At 40.6% G+C, this 17,978-nt stretch overlaps 1 protein-coding gene across 2 annotated transcripts; it reads left to right on the top strand.

The window, feature by feature from the left end:
* Positions 1 to 971: 971 nt before the first annotated feature.
* MRPL1 (mitochondrial ribosomal protein L1) lies at positions 972 to 17,880 on the top strand. Of its 2 annotated transcripts, XM_085308825.1 has the most exons (9): positions 972 to 1,060; positions 1,252 to 1,345; positions 2,349 to 2,592; positions 4,316 to 4,399; positions 6,625 to 6,696; positions 6,888 to 6,999; positions 8,423 to 8,523; positions 14,743 to 14,824; positions 17,615 to 17,880. In XM_085308825.1, the coding sequence occupies exons 1-9, from the start codon at positions 1,027 to 1,029 to the stop codon at positions 17,746 to 17,748; spliced, it is 957 nt and encodes a 318-aa protein (XP_085164951.1). In that variant the 5' UTR covers positions 972 to 1,026; the 3' UTR covers positions 17,749 to 17,880. The 2 variants fall into 2 exon arrangements, with proteins under 2 accessions (XP_085164951.1, XP_085164952.1); XM_085308826.1 differs by lacking the exon at positions 1,252 to 1,345 and having other exon boundaries at positions 1,005 to 1,060.
* Positions 17,881 to 17,978: the final 98 nt, after the last annotated feature.

Here is a 17,978-nt window from a genome sequence, read left to right as displayed (position 1 = left end):
CACACACACACACACACAGAGTTGTTTCACCCTCCACATGGTTGTGTCAGCACACAGGCAGAGCTGTGTCACTGCACGCACACGTTTCACCACAGGCATGCACGGCTGTGTCACTGCACACACATGCACGTGCGGTTGTGTCACACGGTGCCACCACCTGCATGCAGTTGTGTCACTACACACACATACTGTTGTTCCACATACATACACCCATGGTTATGCCACCAGGCACACACAGTTGTGTCACCACGCACACACACACACACACACAGAGGGTTATGTCACTTCACACACACACACAGGGCAGCGTCACCTCGCACCGATGTCACCACACACCGCCTGCACACACAGGCCCGTGTCACCGCTCGTGCCCGCCTGCTCGCTACAGGCGCAGAGCGCCTGTGACTGCACACGCGCAGCGCTGTCAGCACGCGTGGGGCTGCGAGGCCGCCCGGGACACGCCGGCCGGCCGCGGGACGCCGGTGTGCCCAAAGCGCCCCACCGGGGCAAAACSCAGGGCGGCCGCAACGCCCGCGCTGCCCCGCGGCGCTCTGCAGGCGTCTTCCTCGCAGCGGCCGCTCGCGAGCTCGATGGGAAGGAATAACGCGGAGCGGGAGCCGAGGGCCGGGAGGGCCGGGAGGCGAGGAAAAACCAGCGCGAACTCGAGCGCCAGCTTTTTCACTTGCTGCCGGTCAGGTGTTTTGCAACTGTGTCAGGACAAACCGAGAGAGAAAATTCAGGGTTTCCARGAAAAAAAAAAGAAAAAGAAAAAGAATTAATTTAACAAGGGAATATCCTTGGGCAGAGGTGTGCCCGGGAGGGAACCGAGCTGCAGCGGCCTGCGAGGCCCCGCAGGGGAAGTGTGTCGGGGGGGGGGGACACCCGGATGGCGATGAGGGTGACACCGCGCGGCGCTTCCGGCCGCCGCCGGAACCGCCGGGCCCCGCCGGCCGCCGGAACCGCCGCTCCGCGCCGCGCGCGCCGACGGGGAGCGCTTTGCGCCCTGCACCGGGGCGGCCGGATAAGATGGCGGCGGCGGCCGGGCGATGCCTGTGGCGAGGTGAGGCAGCGCCCGGCCGCCGCCGCCTGCTCCCGGTTGTAGCGGGCGGGGGAGGCCCGGACCAGCAGCCGTCGCCGCCCGGCCCTTTGCGGGGCGCGGGGCTCGTTCTGGGGGGGGAGGTGCGGCGGTTGGCGTTGCCCGCGGAGGCCCCGGGCCCACCTGAAGCRGGTTGTGTTTGCGCTTCCTCGCAGTGCTGGCGCCGCGTCGCGGGGCGGCCGCCCCCGGACTCCGGCCGTGCCTCCCGCCGCCCGGCAGATCCTACGCTGCTGCTGCCACCGCCGCCAAGTGAGTGCGGCCGCCGCGGTTCGTCGCCGTGGTGCCCTCGGGGCTTCCGGCCTTGCTGTAACGGCCGGGCCGGCGTTAGAGCAGCCCCGGGCCAGCAGGGAGCCGGTGTGGAGAGGGAGCAGCCTAGCTGGAGCCGCCGGGGGGGGGGGCTTTGCTGGTACTTGTGAGATATCAGTGAGTTTATGGAATTGGTTTCAGACAATTTGTCTTTTTCCTCTTCTGTCAGTCTTTCATGGCTTTGTTCTCTCTCTTTTTAAGTATGACACTTCTACATTAGGAGAAGGAGAGATGAACTCCATACACAGCAGGGAAACACACAGCATGTGAAGTACTCTAAAGTGTTGTTAACTTTCTCACTGTAGTTAATACAGATGTGGAGAGCTCTTAGATAGAGAAGTCTATCTATACCTATTATGTTATTTTATTTGAGAGCCTTTTAAAATAGGTAGCAAAACAAAGACCTGGGACTTCTATTTGTTGATCATATATAAAATCATATGGGGAAGGRCTTCCCTTGTGAGTGAAGGTGAGATTGCCATGCTTTGCTGGAGGGAGGAAACCCYACACCATGGCTGATATGCCTGTATTTGAATACTAGGAAAGTGTGCGGGCTTTGCTTAGAAGCAGTTCAGTCACAATGCCTGTTACAAGCCCCCTTGGGGCAACACCTGYAAGGCTTGTGCATTTTTTTTGAAGTTGTTCTGATTTAATGTAGTAAGGGCTTTTAGCTTGATTCTATGCTGCACAAACGTGACTATATAGTTTATAGAGCTTAATTGCCTTCAGAACTTCTAATTTTTGAATGTCTGGTTTGTTTCTCAGACATCTGAGAAGGAGTTACTGAGATTAATTTGTGCATGTTATTTATGGTTTCATTGTGCAGTGCCTACCTCATTAACTATTCATTAGTTAGTAATTGACACATGATGGTATCTAATTGCTTTTGGAACATGTGCCATACTCTTTGGCTGATAATCAAACTTTTCTGTTTGGTTTGTCTTAGAGCGGCAAAGAAAAGTTCACAGAAGACTAAGCAGGAAGAAACAAAAAAGAAAAAGAGACTCATTAGACAGCCACTGATGAGTAAGCCAGTAGATGATGTATACCTAACATGGTGTTACGAGCGGCCATCCTATGATGCAGAAGTGGCTGTAGGTATGCTAAAGAAATTTCAGGAACTGGACTTCACTTACCCAAGACAGTATGTGTATGTTAACATAACTCTGGATATGGCATTACAGAAGAAGGTAAGTTGGAAGCGGATACAAATCTTAATTTTAACACAGGAAGGAGGTATTCTCAGTGTAAATGCTGCTGTTGGCTTTCTTGGYTTCTCCAGCGACTTCCCTGTTTGTCAGAATACTATGTGCTTTTGCAGGTGATACACACATTARTACTCAGTATCAGTAAACATCCCTCAGGGTCATGGGGTAAGGATTCAGTCATCAAGACTTCTGAAGATGGGTTGTATTGTGACTGAAACAGTTTCAAAGATAAGTGACCAAAATAAGCTTTACTTTTGTCTTAGGCTCTCAACTTAAAGATTAACCTGCTTACAAGTTAACATCACATGCATCTTCCATTCTGTAACGTTTCTGATGCTTTCTCACTAGTGCTGTGTTTGATAGCTGTGTAGTTTACCATTGTTGGTAGAATGACTGTTAAGGGGAGAAGTCTAAACACATTTTTTTTTTTAAAAAATCTCTGTCCCACCTTGTTTTTTGGCTAATCATGCCCTTTGGAAGTATGCTGTTGCTTGTTTTYGTATGACTATTTTGCTGCTACAGTTGGGATGAGAATGCTGTATGTACACAACTCAGATTTTTATTAAGAGTCAGTAAAAGGGAAGTATGTACAGAGAAGGGAGTACATAAAAATTTTTTTTGCTCTCTCTTCCTGGGACTCTTGGGGTTCATACGTGTACCAAACTACATGACTGCAGACCAGAGAATTTACTGGCATCCTCAGTGACTACTAGAAGATGCTTCTATTTGCCCTTGCCCTGACAATGTGGTAGCAGCTCCTCTCTTCCTAGTCTGTGACTGGTCTCAAATTCAGAGCAGAACTACCTTGTTACCTTGGTATAGCATTCCAGTTAATGTTACAAGACCTTAGTTATTAGACTRGCTGTTTGGGGAGTGCCTTGCTGCTATTTGGTTACCTGGCTTGGATTCATATCTTAAATTTTTCAGAAGACAAAGGTGTGAAGAAATGAGAGAAAGCAAGGTGAATCTCTCTGTGCCAGATGTCATCTCTCGCAGTCTCCATTTCCTTGGCAGTTCTCAGGAATCTGACTTGTGTCTTGTTTTGGAGTATTTTAGCTTCCATAGCCAGTCTTCCCTTTTGCCAAGGTGTCTTAGCCTGGTTTAGTCTTTCCTTGCAACTTCTTCTGTTTACTTTGTAAGTAGGAGACAGTTGACTCCTTCAGAATAAAAGTTGCTTCTTTTCATGTGTACGTAAAGGCCTCCTGGGTGTACTAGCTGTCCTATGGAGCTAGGAAATTTCTTAAAGTGTAGAGGTCTGGCTCCTGCTTCTGGTGGTGATGGGGTGTTCCTAAAGCCTGYAGAGAGATGTGTTGCTTGCTGATACCTTGCGTTGGCCATTACATCAGAAACTTGGTTTAGATAAACATCTAGGTGGGGTAGTTGTAGGCAACTTATGGACCGAACCTGAATGCAGTAGCAGTCTCATGCTTTGAGTTGCTGATCCCAGCTCCTTTTTCTTGGAAAACTGTAACATAAATAATTCTCATCTTTTAAGTAGCTGTAGCCTAGATGCTATTGATGTACTAGACTTAAAAATGTAATCCAAATGTATGCATTCAGTGCCTTTCTATTATGAGTTTTCTGTAGATAATTTTTGTTGTTCAGGAGGCCAACTGCACGCAGTTGAGTTTGGCCAAGTTATTTACTATGATTTATCCTGAAGTTATTTCTGATTCTTTTGGGTTTTTTTTCTTTTTCTTTTTAGAAAAAAGTGGATCCATTTGCAAGCGTTGTTCTTCTTCCATATCGYTTTACAGATGACATGAATAAAGTCTTGGTTTTCACAGAGGTGGGTGAATATGAATTAATTCAGTTATGTACATAGCATGCTTTTACAATGCAGCCAGTTTTGTATTTGTACTGTACCTTTATTCAGAAGATGCTGAATGTTTTACAGAAGTCTCAAGTCTAGGGTTGGTTTTCAGCAGTGTCTTGATGTATTAACATGTACCTTCTTGGGTTTCTTTCATCTTTGTGTGTTTATGTAGAATATTTTAGCAATGTACCTAAGGCATAGTCATGGATATCTGCACACATGTGCCTGAGATGATTCAGGTTGATTGATTAAAAAAATATTAGTAGYATCATTTTCTACTTCCATTTGCTTATATTCAGCTTGTTGGAATAARACCATGGAAACTCATCAGTAAACATACACCAGACCTCCTGCCCTAGGCATGGAGTTACAAGCTTAAAATGATTTGAGGTACACTTCCCTGTTTTGCAGGCAAGACAGCGGTCTCTAAGTTCTTGGCTGTTGCCCTCTTTCAGTAAAGGCTTTGAATTCCTATGACKGAACTCTGAAAGCTGTTAGATTGTCTTGTGGTTGCTGCTTTTCTCTCTCTGATGCAGACAGCTGTTTAATATGTGAATGTAGTGTGCATGTGTGTATCCTGAAGGAAAAAGTATTAGGGAATCAAGTTCTTTAATTTGTCATAAAGAAGCAAAAAGTAACTGAGTACCTTAATGTGGTCTCCTTTGTTTGTGTTCATACAAAACACTATTTCTTTAGTACTGTGCAGAGCTGGTACAAGGGAGGTGCTGGTATTTCTTTTTGTTCGCTGCTTCTTCTTTCTAATAAAAATCAGACAAAGCATCTTCTCTTCTGACTTAATGTCCTAACCAAGTTTCTCATCTCTGTTACTGCTTGTGGAGAGTCCTGAGATAAGGATTGGAAAGAAGATAAGCTTTTTAAATTTTTTTGTTGGCAGAGGGTATAGAGTAAAAAGTTCATAAGGAAGTGTAATACAAACCATTAAGTGTAGCAGTGAATGTCCACCACTGCTCTTAAACTTGTTTTAAGTAGGCAGCGCAGATTAGAAGTGTTTCCTACTTCTGGTAACCTGTGTTGTAGAAAGATCTCAGTGAGGCAGAGAAAAAAGCAAGTCTTTCTCGAAAAACCTAAAAGAATGTAACCTCATCCCCCAAACTCTGTTAGTGTCCTAGGAGTTCACAAATGTGACAAAGCAATTGTAGTCTCTGAGACTAGTTTTAGCCTTAGCGGAAATTAGTGCGTTGCCAGCTGACAGCCCCAAACTCATGGTGACTTAAGACTTCAGACTTTTGAATTGCTCTAAATGACTGTGCGTGCRTCTCTTAATATTGCCCTAGAGAAATATCACTGGTTTAGCTAACTACCATTTGGAGTTTTTTGCCAAGCTGGGAACAATAGCTACAATGTAAAAATCTTTCTGCAGAACTAACCCCTGGTTTAAAGACCTGAACYTTCAGGCTTCTTTAGTGCTGTATCTTCAAACCTTCTCCATTACCTCAAAATCACATGGGATAAAAGATGCCTTTCCTAGTGAAGGTGTATATATGAAAGACTTAAGCAACTAGAATACTTCACAGTGCTTTCAGGTGGGAGATGTGGGAACTGTTCAGTTCCTTCACGTAAGGAAAAGTCACTTTAAGAYGTATCTGCCTGGGTTAAAAGCTGAGTTATAGTTTGTATACAATTCCTAATTTCATATCAATATTTCCTTTCCATATTAGAGAGAATAATGAAACATTACAGGACAGCTGAGATTACCTTCTAAGTGTTCTTTGAAGCTAAATACTTTTAAAARTATTTTCTGAAGTAGAACAGCCTTATTTCTAACAAGATAATTAACACTAGCTTTCAATAGCATGCCCCATGCTTTTCCTTTAGCTCTGAGTAACAATAAAGGCTGACTCCATCTGGTTGTAACTTCCAGAGGGTGGGGGCAAGAGAGAAGGCTTGAACTATCCAGGAAATGTGACTAATCTGTTACTCCTGTCTAYTAGAAGAAATGCGCTAAAGGCTTTATTACTCTTATTGTTCCTGGAGTGAACTGAAGTTGTAGTTTCTATGTTAAATTACCAGTGCTAGGTTTTTAGTCTTTGTCTTAAACTGTTTAGACAGAGTGTTCTTAATTTATGAATTTTCTTTTTAAAGCCAGTTGTCAAAGATAAATCCCCTTTCCAGTGATGCTGATATTGACAAATTAGTTGATAGTCTAGATATTACTAATTGTTTTTTCTTTTTAACAGAACAAGGAAGAAGCTGAAATAGCCCAACAGAATGGAGCTTCCATTGTGGGAGGAGTTGAATTAATCAAATGGGTATTTATTTTTTAAGAGCTATGTGAATTAAACATCCTAACTAAAACAATGAGGGGGAGTGASCAAGAAATCTCATACTCAACAAGCTCTATGTTAAAATGAGCAGACAAAACTAGGAGAGATAATGGGTTCTCTGTTTGTAGCTCTATGTTAAGTACTGAAGTTATTCCTAAAGATAGTTTTTATTGCAGATTTTGGAAGATGAAATAAAAATGGACTTCTACGTAGCTGTCCCTGAAATAATGCCTAAATTAATACCACTGAAGAGCAAACTAAGAAGACAATACCCGAGTGCAAGAAGAAGTAAGAAGGGATTCTTTTTCCTAAATCGAAGTATTGGAATCTAAAATACTGAAATAAGACTTAAGTCTAGAGGTGATAACTTTTTTGAAGAAATAGAATGACACTGGGTATTGTAATTGTGTGTAACCAAGAGCTGCTTATTTCTCTTAGATGAGTTGCCTAGTACTTTGAGTTTCCTGTACAACTGACACAAACAAGGAATTAGTTGAGATAAGTTTGTCRACTAGTTACTCCAATACTTGTGATAATGAATATAATGAAATTTAGTAGACACACTTGAAGAAAATTGTTTTATTGAGATAGCTGAATTGCCTAACTGCTAAGAACTTTCTTGGATCTTAGGTTTGTAACTATTACTGGTCCTTCTGCTTATCCAATAGTTGTAAACAGCACTGTTCTTCATGCTTTTCCTTAGTACAGTCTGTTTCCTTAACTGTGTGGTCTCTTTTCCATAATGTTCAAGAAATTCCCTCTTTGGGTCAGGTTTCTCATAGCAACAACCATCAGTTTCTACCTTTTGTCCTCCCTTGCAGACTTCCTTTATTTGTAATTTTGCTTAAAGGAGCTGTTTCTAACTTGTGGAGGGGGAAAAAAGATGCTATTCCAACAGTACTGAGTCTGTGCCAACTGTGTGAAGTATTGTGTCTCAGACTGTATCCTTATTTCCTGCTCCAACTGTCTTTGTGATGTTTTAACAAGCTGCAGGCTGTCTTTTCAGTCATGTAAACATTTGAGGCAAGCCTATTAACCTGTCCAAGGCATTGCAACAGTGAATTCCAGATGTATTTTTGGAACAAGTGGTAATACATGTGCCATCTCAAGTTCAGATGTCAGTAAGCTACAAACCAAATAATTTTTCTTGGAGTTGTCGAAACACAYGGGGAAAATAGTTTGTACTTGAAGTGGTTGAGTGATGTTGTAAATCTACCATGTGAGCCCCTGTAGCTGAGATAACAATGAGAAAACAGCTGTCTTGACTTGTGGAAATGCTCATTTGGGCTAGCGTGTTTCAGGTGGCATGTAACCTTGCTGTTGCATAGCTGCAGACAGTTTATTTCTTAAGGTAGGTGCTTGGGACTTTTCTAAACTTAACTCCTTAGGTTTCAGTGTTCCAAGCTACTTTAGTTACACAACAAAGCTTTAATACACTTAACATGTTCTTCACAGGTTTTTTATTTGAAGTGAAGTCTCTGCTTACATACACTGTACTGAAGCAGCTGTTTGTGCAGATGAATGGGGAAAGATGGAGGGAGAAGGAGGACTTATGTAGAACCTGTGTGAGAGGGCCCAGGTCTTGCTTGTTTAGGAGTTTCTTGTTTGACTGCCTGAACTGAAATGTTGAATTCTTCCTTTACTGGTATTACGTTTTGTCRTGCTAATAAACAATACTCAAACTATTTTTTTCTGTTTTTTGTTAAATTAGATTCTATGGGTCGTGATATTCCCAAAATGCTGCAGCTCTTTAAAGAAGGCCTTGAGTATGCAGTGGAAGATGAGCATCTAATCAAAACAAGAATAGCAAGAGTAAGTTGTATACAGAGTTCTTAAGCTTCYTCTGCTGAGCAGAGTCAGAGTTAGTATCAAGCAGAAGGAAGAAAAATCTCAAGGATGTCAAAAATGGGATCTGCATTTGCTACCATTTTGGCAATGTATCGTAGTGTTGAACGAAATAAGATGCAAGTCAAATAGTGGTGAATGTATTTAGCAATCTCCTTATGGCTTGTGAGAGCTTAGCATAGGTTCCACTTCCTCTTCATTTGTGGGTTAAGTATTTTATTTGATAAGTAASCTGGGGGTTATAAGTCGGAGGTCGGCATGCACAAGTGTATCAAAAAGGACTTGATTTCTTTAACCTAATAATTGAGGACTGATTTTAATATTTAAAATCTCTGAACTGACCTGGTGTATAATAAAAACCATTAATTTTGTGTTGTGCTGTAATCACAATTTGTCTGTGTTTTGATGACTGTTTTATAAGGAAGTGGATAATGTTAAGGATCTTTTCTTGCCTTGCGCTGTTTCTTTCCTTACTTGCTTCCCTTATTTTCCTTGCTCTGTCTTTGTTTTTTCATTGTTTAGTCTGTGTGCCTTGCCTGAGTTATAGCTTTTTTTTTTTTTTTTTTTTTTAAGCTGATAGCCGTGCAGAAAGGAAGCTTACAAGACCTTTAATCCCTGGAGTTTTGTCTGGCAGTCTTACAGATAAGATAGCTTGTTAAGTTGGGCTAGCTGTGGCAAGTTGTGTATCTTGCTGCTCTTGACAATTTGAAATGGAGGTTCTTGGGACTATTTGGCTAAGGTATGTTGTGTATTAAAGCTTTGTAGAGGCAGGGAATAGCTTCAGCTGTATGTATAGGGACATATATAATGTTTAATGGAAGCTCGTGGAATGTGGAATCTCTAGACCTATCCTGGTTTCAAGTATTGTAACTATATTCTTTTGTATCTCTRAAGTTCAGATAGTTTGAAACAAATTGTATTATGCTGTAGGTCAGCTATTTGCAGTTGAAACATCTTGTGAAGCTTCTTTTAGCATTGTTAGGAAAGAAACTCATTTAAATCAAGGTGAATGAAAAGCTCTGACTCTATTTGGCAAAACTGCAGTTAGTATAGCTTCGTACRACTGTAGTTACTTTCTGAAATGCAAAGTGTTTGCTGTTATTAACATTAAAACATCCCTGGTGTTACACAGTACCTCATGTTCTGTTACTGGGCAGTTATGGCCCTGCCATTCTGTATCCCTTGAAAGATTTGGTGCAGTCAGGGATGTCATTTTTGTGGTGTCCTTCCTGGTTTTTCTGTGCTGTTTCAGAGGAGGCTCTTTCAGTAATGAAGAGTTATTTGTGAATGAATTCTTAATGTAGGTCAGGTACTATGACTGGGGTATACTTGTACACAAAGTTGATCTGTGGAAGTTAGTATCAGCTGCCTAGCAGAGGTGACTAACATGATGCATGCACTGTGTATTCTGGGAGTTGTAAGCAGAAGGATGAATCTGGCTTGTGTGAAGTGTCTCTACCCTTTCCAGCTACTCTATTTTAACTGGCCTGGTTTTACTCCTGTTAGTGCAGTTATTGTGGAAGAAAGTCTTGATAGTAGAGGAAAGGCTCTGGGAGCCTGTAGAAGCCATGAGTGCTTATACATATCAGCATGCTACTAAATCAAGAGCTGCTTAAAATGAAATGTTGTCAGTGAGAGAATAATCACCTATGAATTACATAAGCATAAAGATCTGTTGCTGTATTCCAAACAGTAGCATAGATGCTTCTGGGACTCTGCCAAGTTGRCCTTTCTCAAAGAGATGTTTTCCCTCTAGTGCTGCCGTCTTATGTTGCTTGTTAGTTCAATTATGGCCTAYGGCTTGGTGTAATACTGCACTCCCACACAGGTCAGTAGCTTCAGTGGTTTCTTTCTGCATGTGATAATAGTTGATGTCAATTGAAAGGCCAAAAACTGGCAGCAGTTAGGTTTAATTGGTGTAATCTGTAGTTGTAAAACGAAACGTAAAATACTCTATTGAGAAATAGAGCTTAAAGGGATAGCAAAGGAGATGTTACCTGTCAGTGGTACTACCTGCAGAGGGCAGCTTAAAGTGGTTTTTGAGGATTTTGACATAGCATTTGAAACTGGATAATGTACTGTTGATCACTACAACATGCTTTTTCTCCCAAACTAGATTTGTTTTTATAGAATTATGAGTTTAAATGGATATTAGGAAGCAATTTCTAGTCTCTTCATGCTTATGCAGAGAGTTACAGGGAATTGTTTCTTCTGTAGAATGGACTAAGGGTATTTCAAGAAATCTAATTCTAACATTTTGTTTTAAAGAATGCATTTTTTAGGAAGAAGTGTGTTCACAGGATCACCATTTTGTTTGCGTGCTTAAAACTACGGAGAGGTGTACCAGACTAGAGACCTCCACAGTTTTGGCTACAAAAGGTAGAAGTGCATAGGAGTTGAGATTTAAGGTAGGAAACAGATGTCTGTTGGCACTAGAAATGGCGTCTTCCTCTCTCCTCTGTGGATGAGCATAGGTTATAACTGTCAGTTGTTCTTATTTTTCTTCTTATAGGTTGAAAAGTAATTACATGTTTTTTCAAAAAAAAAAAAAAAAATGTGGATGAGGTGTTCACTTCTGTGTTTTGAAATGTTTGTGAGTTGAAAAAGATTTGGTGGGGGGTAGGAAAAGGGAGCCATGTGAAAAACATRGTTCTAACAGTTTTCTGTTACCTTTCTGAGCTGTTCTTAATTCCAGACCTCATATGTAAAGGCTTGCTTACCTGGGAAGCTATTCATGGAGGTATTTTTAAAGGATTTAGTCTGTGGCCAGGTTGAGGGAGAGTTGGATGCTCTGCCTTATAATATGTACTTCAGTGAGAGCTGAAGGGACGAGCATGTTTTACAGGGTTAGGTATTACTTAGGTCTTGATAGTGTGTATTAGGCTGTACCCAAGCAATGTCATCAACACAGCAATGATGTATTTCAAAGATCTCATATTGGCAAAAGACTTGAACTTGAAACAAAACAGTGGACCAAACAAGTTTGTTTTTTTTTWWWAAAAAAAAAAGTTTTGGTAAGTTAAAGTAGGAAGAAGAAACACTGTTTTCTCATGCTTTCATTCAAGCTGGAAGCATTTCTGAAGCAGTGATCCCATGCAATATATAGGTTTCTTTTAAAAACAGTTGCTTCTGTCTTGCTCTTTTTGTATGGATTCTATTCTTGCTCTTCAACTTAAATGTTCCAAATGCAGGTTCCTTTTTTTGCACATCCTACTTGCCTCAGGGAGGTGTGCTCACCACATTGCTTCTGCCATGTAGCACAGCTCTGCTGTGTCAGATGGATATTTCTAGCTAGTTTCAAAACTTATTCTCCTATGCTTTTTTTTTTTTAAGCATTGAGTTCAGTAGCTGGTGATAATCCTGTTTCATAGGACTTCACTCTTCACTTTGTCTTTTACTGTTTTTCTTAGGCTCTATCATGACTCCCACTTCCTTACACTGCATTTGAACTGCCTGGGTTAAGTCTGTAGTGCAGCTCAGGTGACCTGACTGATCTCTTGTGAGAATAAGCTGTGAATACAGTTTCAAAAAGCAATTTTGTGCCTCAAGCTTGCGTTTTTAATTGCAGGACATTGTTTTTTTTTTTTCCTATTATTTGGATATTTAGCTAGCAAAGAGCTTTGGCTTTTTTTGTGTTCAGCTGCAGTGTTAAGATCTGCTAGGCATTAGAAGGATTGACACTTCACGAACAATTTTGAACATAATCTGTTTTGTTGAAACTTCTGCAATACTGAATATTTATGGGCAATTTCTGACTAGGCAGCAGGGGTAGAGACATTTTAAAAGGCATACATGTATCACGTTTCTTAAGCAGAACTTCCCTGAATCTTGTTATGGCGCCTTGCGCTGCTCTGTAGAGAAGTGTCCTAAACATTCAAGAGTGAAATAAGTACTGCTTAATTTCCCTTCTCTGTAGTCTATAYCATCATCCTGTTAGCTGCTGGGTGCTTAGGTTGTATTTGTAGGAAGAAGTGGTCTGGAATATCATCCATAGCAGCTCCTTGTGCAGCTATTGTTCTTCAGGAAGACTCGGATCTTAAGACACACAGTTCCCACTGAAGTTGGCCTAAACTATAAGTAGCTTGCTTGGAAGATGCAATCCAGAACAGCTTTGTCAGGGCTTGTGTAAGTTTGTGTAAATGTGGCACTTCTGTAAATAATGTATCAAAAGTGCTAGTACAGCATGAGTATGCCTATGCAAGCAGTTACTGTGGGATATTTGTGGTAATGTGGAAACTACTTTGAAATATTCAAAGATCTTGTGCCTTCCTCTTGATTTTTTTTTGGGGGGGGGGGGGGGAGAAGCTGTTGGCACCTAAATAACTTATGTAATTTCTGGGACAAAGGATGTCTGAACACAAGTTGCTTTTTGACTCCTGTTTTCTTTCCCTGTCTAAATGTAGAATACATAAATATCTCAAACATGAAGAAATCAGTTGATCATCTCTTGTAATGTGTTGTAACTCTCAGTCCTTATAGGAAGTTGTAAAGTGATGTTTAGAGCAACTTGTTAACTCTGTATCTTATGGACTCTTTGAGACTGGGTAACAGACTGCAAATGCTAAGTAGGTTGTTCAGACTGTACAATTGAGTCATTTAAGGTTTGAACTTAGTATTAGATTTGGAAGCAAATGGTTCTAAACCTTAATTTGAAGCGTAAGTTCTAACTAGCTAATGAAGTGTTTTGTTTAAGTTGTTCCAGGTTAGTGTTCATTTAGTTTAAATGTCATGCTGCTTGGTGAGTCTGTCAGTGAAGTGAAATGCACAGTGGTAGTCAACACTGACTTTTCTACCTATTGCTTTGCTGGTGATTGAGCACCTTGCAATTAATGTAACACTGATTGAAGGATGAAAGCATACTGGCATATGGAGCAGAGGAATTGCATTTGTACTGAAAGCCTACCACAAGAGCATGAACCAGAATTAAGGGGTCAAGTCTGAAAGAGTAGTAAAGTACAACAGTATTTCTAATGTAAGCCATACATGGGCAGAAAAGTAATTAAATGATGTTGTAGTGAAATTTACTTCATGCTATGTTGGAAGGGGGGAGAGAAGAAGGGACCTCAGTGTTTGCTGGGAACTCTGCTGAGACAGTTCAAATGAAAAATGCATTTTTTTCCCTCTGGCTCCATCCCTGCAATGTCCAGAAACAAATTTTCATCTAGGTAAAGATGTCTGGTTGATATGGATGAGAGCAGACAGCAAATGAAGTATAACATAAATTAATATTTTGTTGCTATAATACCAAGTTTAAGAAATCCATGTCAAATCTTTGTAGAGCTGAGATAAATAAGCCCTGGCTTTGATCTGAGAGTGTTCAGGTTGGCATGTTTTCTCATTGTGAGCTGCTTATTGCTAGAGAATCTGGATGAGATAAACAGCAATTTCGGTTTAAGATAATGGACCTATAAGGTAAGATGGAGATACTGATTTAATGGCAGTGCTGTTGACGCACTCTTGGGATTTGTGATTGGTCCAGCTGGGGTAGGGACTGCTGGTATGCCTGAAGTGGGATGTGCTCAAGTGCCTTGTTAGGTAAGGGCACTGGACAGAACAAGTTTTTGTTGGAAGGTGAAAAATGCCACGGATAGGAATTAGGGTACATAAAAAGTGTAGATAATAGACCTGTTCTGTGAAAAAGTTGTGTTTAGAGATGATACTGGAATGTTTCCACATACTTCCTGAAAGTAGTAGAATTTGTGTGAGATGTTGAGAAGGGAAAGAAAATGGAGAGGAAGAAGAACTTTTTAAGATTCATTTGGTTTGATTCTGGTAATATTTATTCAATTTAAGGTTCTTCTATTTGGGTTGATGTGTTTTATATTCTGGCAGCTGCTTTTCAAAGCTTTTMTTCTGAAATGCTTAATTGCCAACAAGCTTTTTGTCAAAGTATTTGTACATCATTGTTTTAAGTCTTTATTTCTTTTAAGACCATATGAGGTATACAGAGCCATGGGAATTTGATGCCCTGAGTAGAAATAAGAAAAATGATGAGCCTATAACCCTATATAAAAATGCTTGGGGGTCACCTAGCTGAGGCTGTTAGTGGGGTTTGTGACACATTTAACAGGGGGCACCATCTGAAGAAGCAATCTACCCAAATAGAGAATAAGTATGTACCCAGCCCACCTTATTAATCTAGGCCTTAAGATTCACTGTGGCTAACTCTGAATTATCCTTTTCCAGCTGGATATGCCTACTGAGCAGATAGTTGCCAATCTAAATGCAATTATACAGGACATCTGCACATTCAAGCCATCAAGCTATGGTAAGTAGCTTTTCTTTTAATCTGTTAACTGAAGCTATAGCAAACAAAACAAAGAAATGAGTATTCTTAACCAGGGTGTCATCAGATGACCTCATGACTTCGTTCACCTTGAGACAGGAGGGAGCTGTTAGGCAGCTCAGTAAGTCAGGGCCTAAGAACTTGCTGGTCCGTAAGGGCATGAATAGGGTCTCTTCCTACTGATTTGAACTCCTATTGCACTGCAGCACTAGGTAAGCATCCATGAGGAAAAGAAGTGAGATATAAATTAAGCTTGCAGGGTGGATGCTGAAATGGATTGTAGCCACACAGTGAAATCCTAATGAGACGTAGGGGTCTGCAGGGACTGTGCACTTTGACTTTACCCCACTGACAGGACTTGAGTGCAAAGCATCTACAACTAGACTCCACCTGCAGTTGCTTTAGTTGAAACTAYGCTTCGGCTAATATCTAGTCATATGTCAGGTACCTGCTTGTGAAGACATACTGCCGGTTCTATTCTTTTATTGCTAAGATGCTTTTTGAATTTCTGCTGTTCATTCTGCAAAGCTGCTAATGCTGTTTTTAAAACTCCTGAACCGGAAGATCAGGTTACAAAGGATTAAGAAGATGAATTCTGTTCAGTTTCTTTGCTAAGGAACAAGGAGCAGAACCCACAGAAACAGAACTAACATGTAGTCTGCTCTTTGTCCTGATGAAGTAAACTTTAAACAAATGTCACTTGTGTAAATGGAGTGGAAGTAGTGATTTAAGAACATAATTATAAGCAAGAATAGCTGCATGTTTAAACTAACATAATGGTTAACTTGTGTCAATACTGATTTAACTTTTGCAAACATTTATTGTGTCTCTTTCGAGTGATGCTCTATTAATAAAAACTACCATACAAACCAAACATGGATTATGAAATGCAAAGTTTACAAGCTTTGAAAGCTTTTCAGCTCCCTAAAAATGTATAAGGATTGGGTGACCAGAGATGAATGGTTAGAAGTAGAAAGGAGGCTGGGTTTTGCATTAATGAGTTGCTATCTGTACTACAACAGCCTAATGAAGTAAGGGTAAGCTGTTCTGGGCTTGATAGCCTTTATATTTGTGTTTTGCATTATCAAGCTTGCTTCTTCTGGTGGGCTTTTTAGTTGCTTCCTACAAGTGATAAATATGTTTAATCAAGCAAACTTGATTCTTAATAGATCTTTACGACAGTTAAGTCTAGATATGCTTACTAACTATCAATCATTTAGACCAAGTAATTACAGATTATTGTACCTTACTTAGTTCCTTTCAAACATTATGTATGCAATAGAATGTCTTGCAGCTATGTGGTTATCACAAAACTACATGCCTGTTTAAGTCGCTTCATACAATGCAAGACTAAAAATACCAAGTRTACTTTCTCAGTGTAATGTAGGAGTTATATTTAATCTTCCACAAAGAAGTCAGGCTGCTATTTCTTTAGTTCCTCTTGTCAAAAGGCTCCTTCTGTATTTGGTAATGGGATTTTGAAATAGGAACCTTCTTGTGTGCCTTATGTACCAATATTTAGATTATAAGCTGGAGGGTATTTAAAATCTGTGAAACTCCAAGTAGGTAAAGCTTCATTCTAGTGTTCTGGAGCTTACTGTAACTCTTTTCTTTGGTTCTCCTATGCCGTTTTCCTTGTCTTGGGTTGCGCAGTCTCAGGCTACAATGTGTATGTAACTGATAAAGCAGATGGCATTTTGTGGAGCATTACTGCTTTTCTCTTTACTCCCTTTAGAGGAGGAGTAGTGAAATGCATCTGTCAGTGCTGATGGACTTGTAATGCTACTGAAAGACAGGCAGTGCCTAGCCAATCCTAAGAGCCTGTGGACCCTATATGTCTGTATCTGCTGCTGTTCCCCTTTCTCTTGAGGGGGCTGTAAGCAGAATTAAACTTCTGTTTTATCTCTTCTTTCATCTTCAAGATACATTTTAAAGAGGAAGACAATCTCACTTCTAACTAAGAAGTTTAAGGGGATAATAGTGCTGTGGTGAGTCTGGACATGGACTAGCTTATGGGTGCTGACTCCTGGATGCTGCTTTCCTCTGCTGCTCCCTTGCTGAGAGCTCTGCAAAATATTTAGCACCTTAAGAATGCTTACATTTTCTCTTAAAATCCAATTTKACTTTTATTCTAGAACTCAGTTGTTTTTTCCACCAGTTTGAAATACCTGGGTGGTGTCTTGCAAAGCACAAGGTAGCTTCCCTACAAGGAATGTAATTATACCTCTTTCTTTTCTATGGAATTGCATGTATGATACCTTTAGAAAAGAAGCCTTTCACTTAAGCTTAGATGTATATGTGCTTCCTAAGTCACTTCTTGGAGAACATGACCCTAGGCTGGCACACTGGGCTGCCAGAATAAAGTGATTAGGTTGCTAATGAACTTTCTGCCCATTTTTCTTCTGTCAGGACCATGTTCCAAAGCAAGTTCATCTGTACTTGTTTTTTGAAGGTGTGAGTATATGAAACATATGAAGCTTTGTTTGTTTGTTCTGAGGCCTGGAGTGGCTGTGGTGTAARCTACTGGTGAAATACAGAAGGAGTAATGTAGCTACCAAGTTAGTACCTTTTGTGACACCAGAATGTGAATTTCATTTTGAAGCCAATTTCCCAAGGTGTGTTAGAACCTGTACTGAAATGATGTGGGTACATGTATAGTTCTGGTTCTGGACATGTGCTTGACATTGTATAGAACAGTAATAAGAATCAACCTGGAGACCTGAAAAGTGGTGGAATAACTGAATTGTTGTCCTTTTTGGGTGTTTTTTTTAGGTCCTTTTGTGCAAAAGCTGGTTATTCGATCTTCAACCAGTGAAGGTTTGCTTCTGAACCTTGATGGACTTCTTCCTCAGGTAGAGAAAGAAGAAGAAAAAGATGAAGAAGAKAAAAACCCAGAAGATGAATAACATGTCCAAAAATTTGTTAGTATGTAATGTTTTCCCTTGCCGATTATTATCAGGCATGGGAAAGCAAGTGATGTAATGCAAATCTTACCCTGTGAAAAGAAAAAATAAATCAAATTGAATTTTTTTAAAAAATTCCATGTAACAAGAAACAATGTCGCCAATGGGAGTATCATGTCAAACCTGAAGATACTTAACACTTCCTCTGGAAGCTGAAAGCTCCCCACTTTGTG

This window comes from Rhea americana, unplaced genomic scaffold (genome assembly GCF_003343005.1).
Source record: "Rhea americana isolate MKP2758 unplaced genomic scaffold, rheAme1 scaffold_284, whole genome shotgun sequence".
Lineage (NCBI taxonomy): Eukaryota > Metazoa > Chordata > Aves > Rheiformes > Rheidae > Rhea > Rhea americana.
This window is presented reverse-complemented; position numbering and strand designations above follow the sequence as displayed.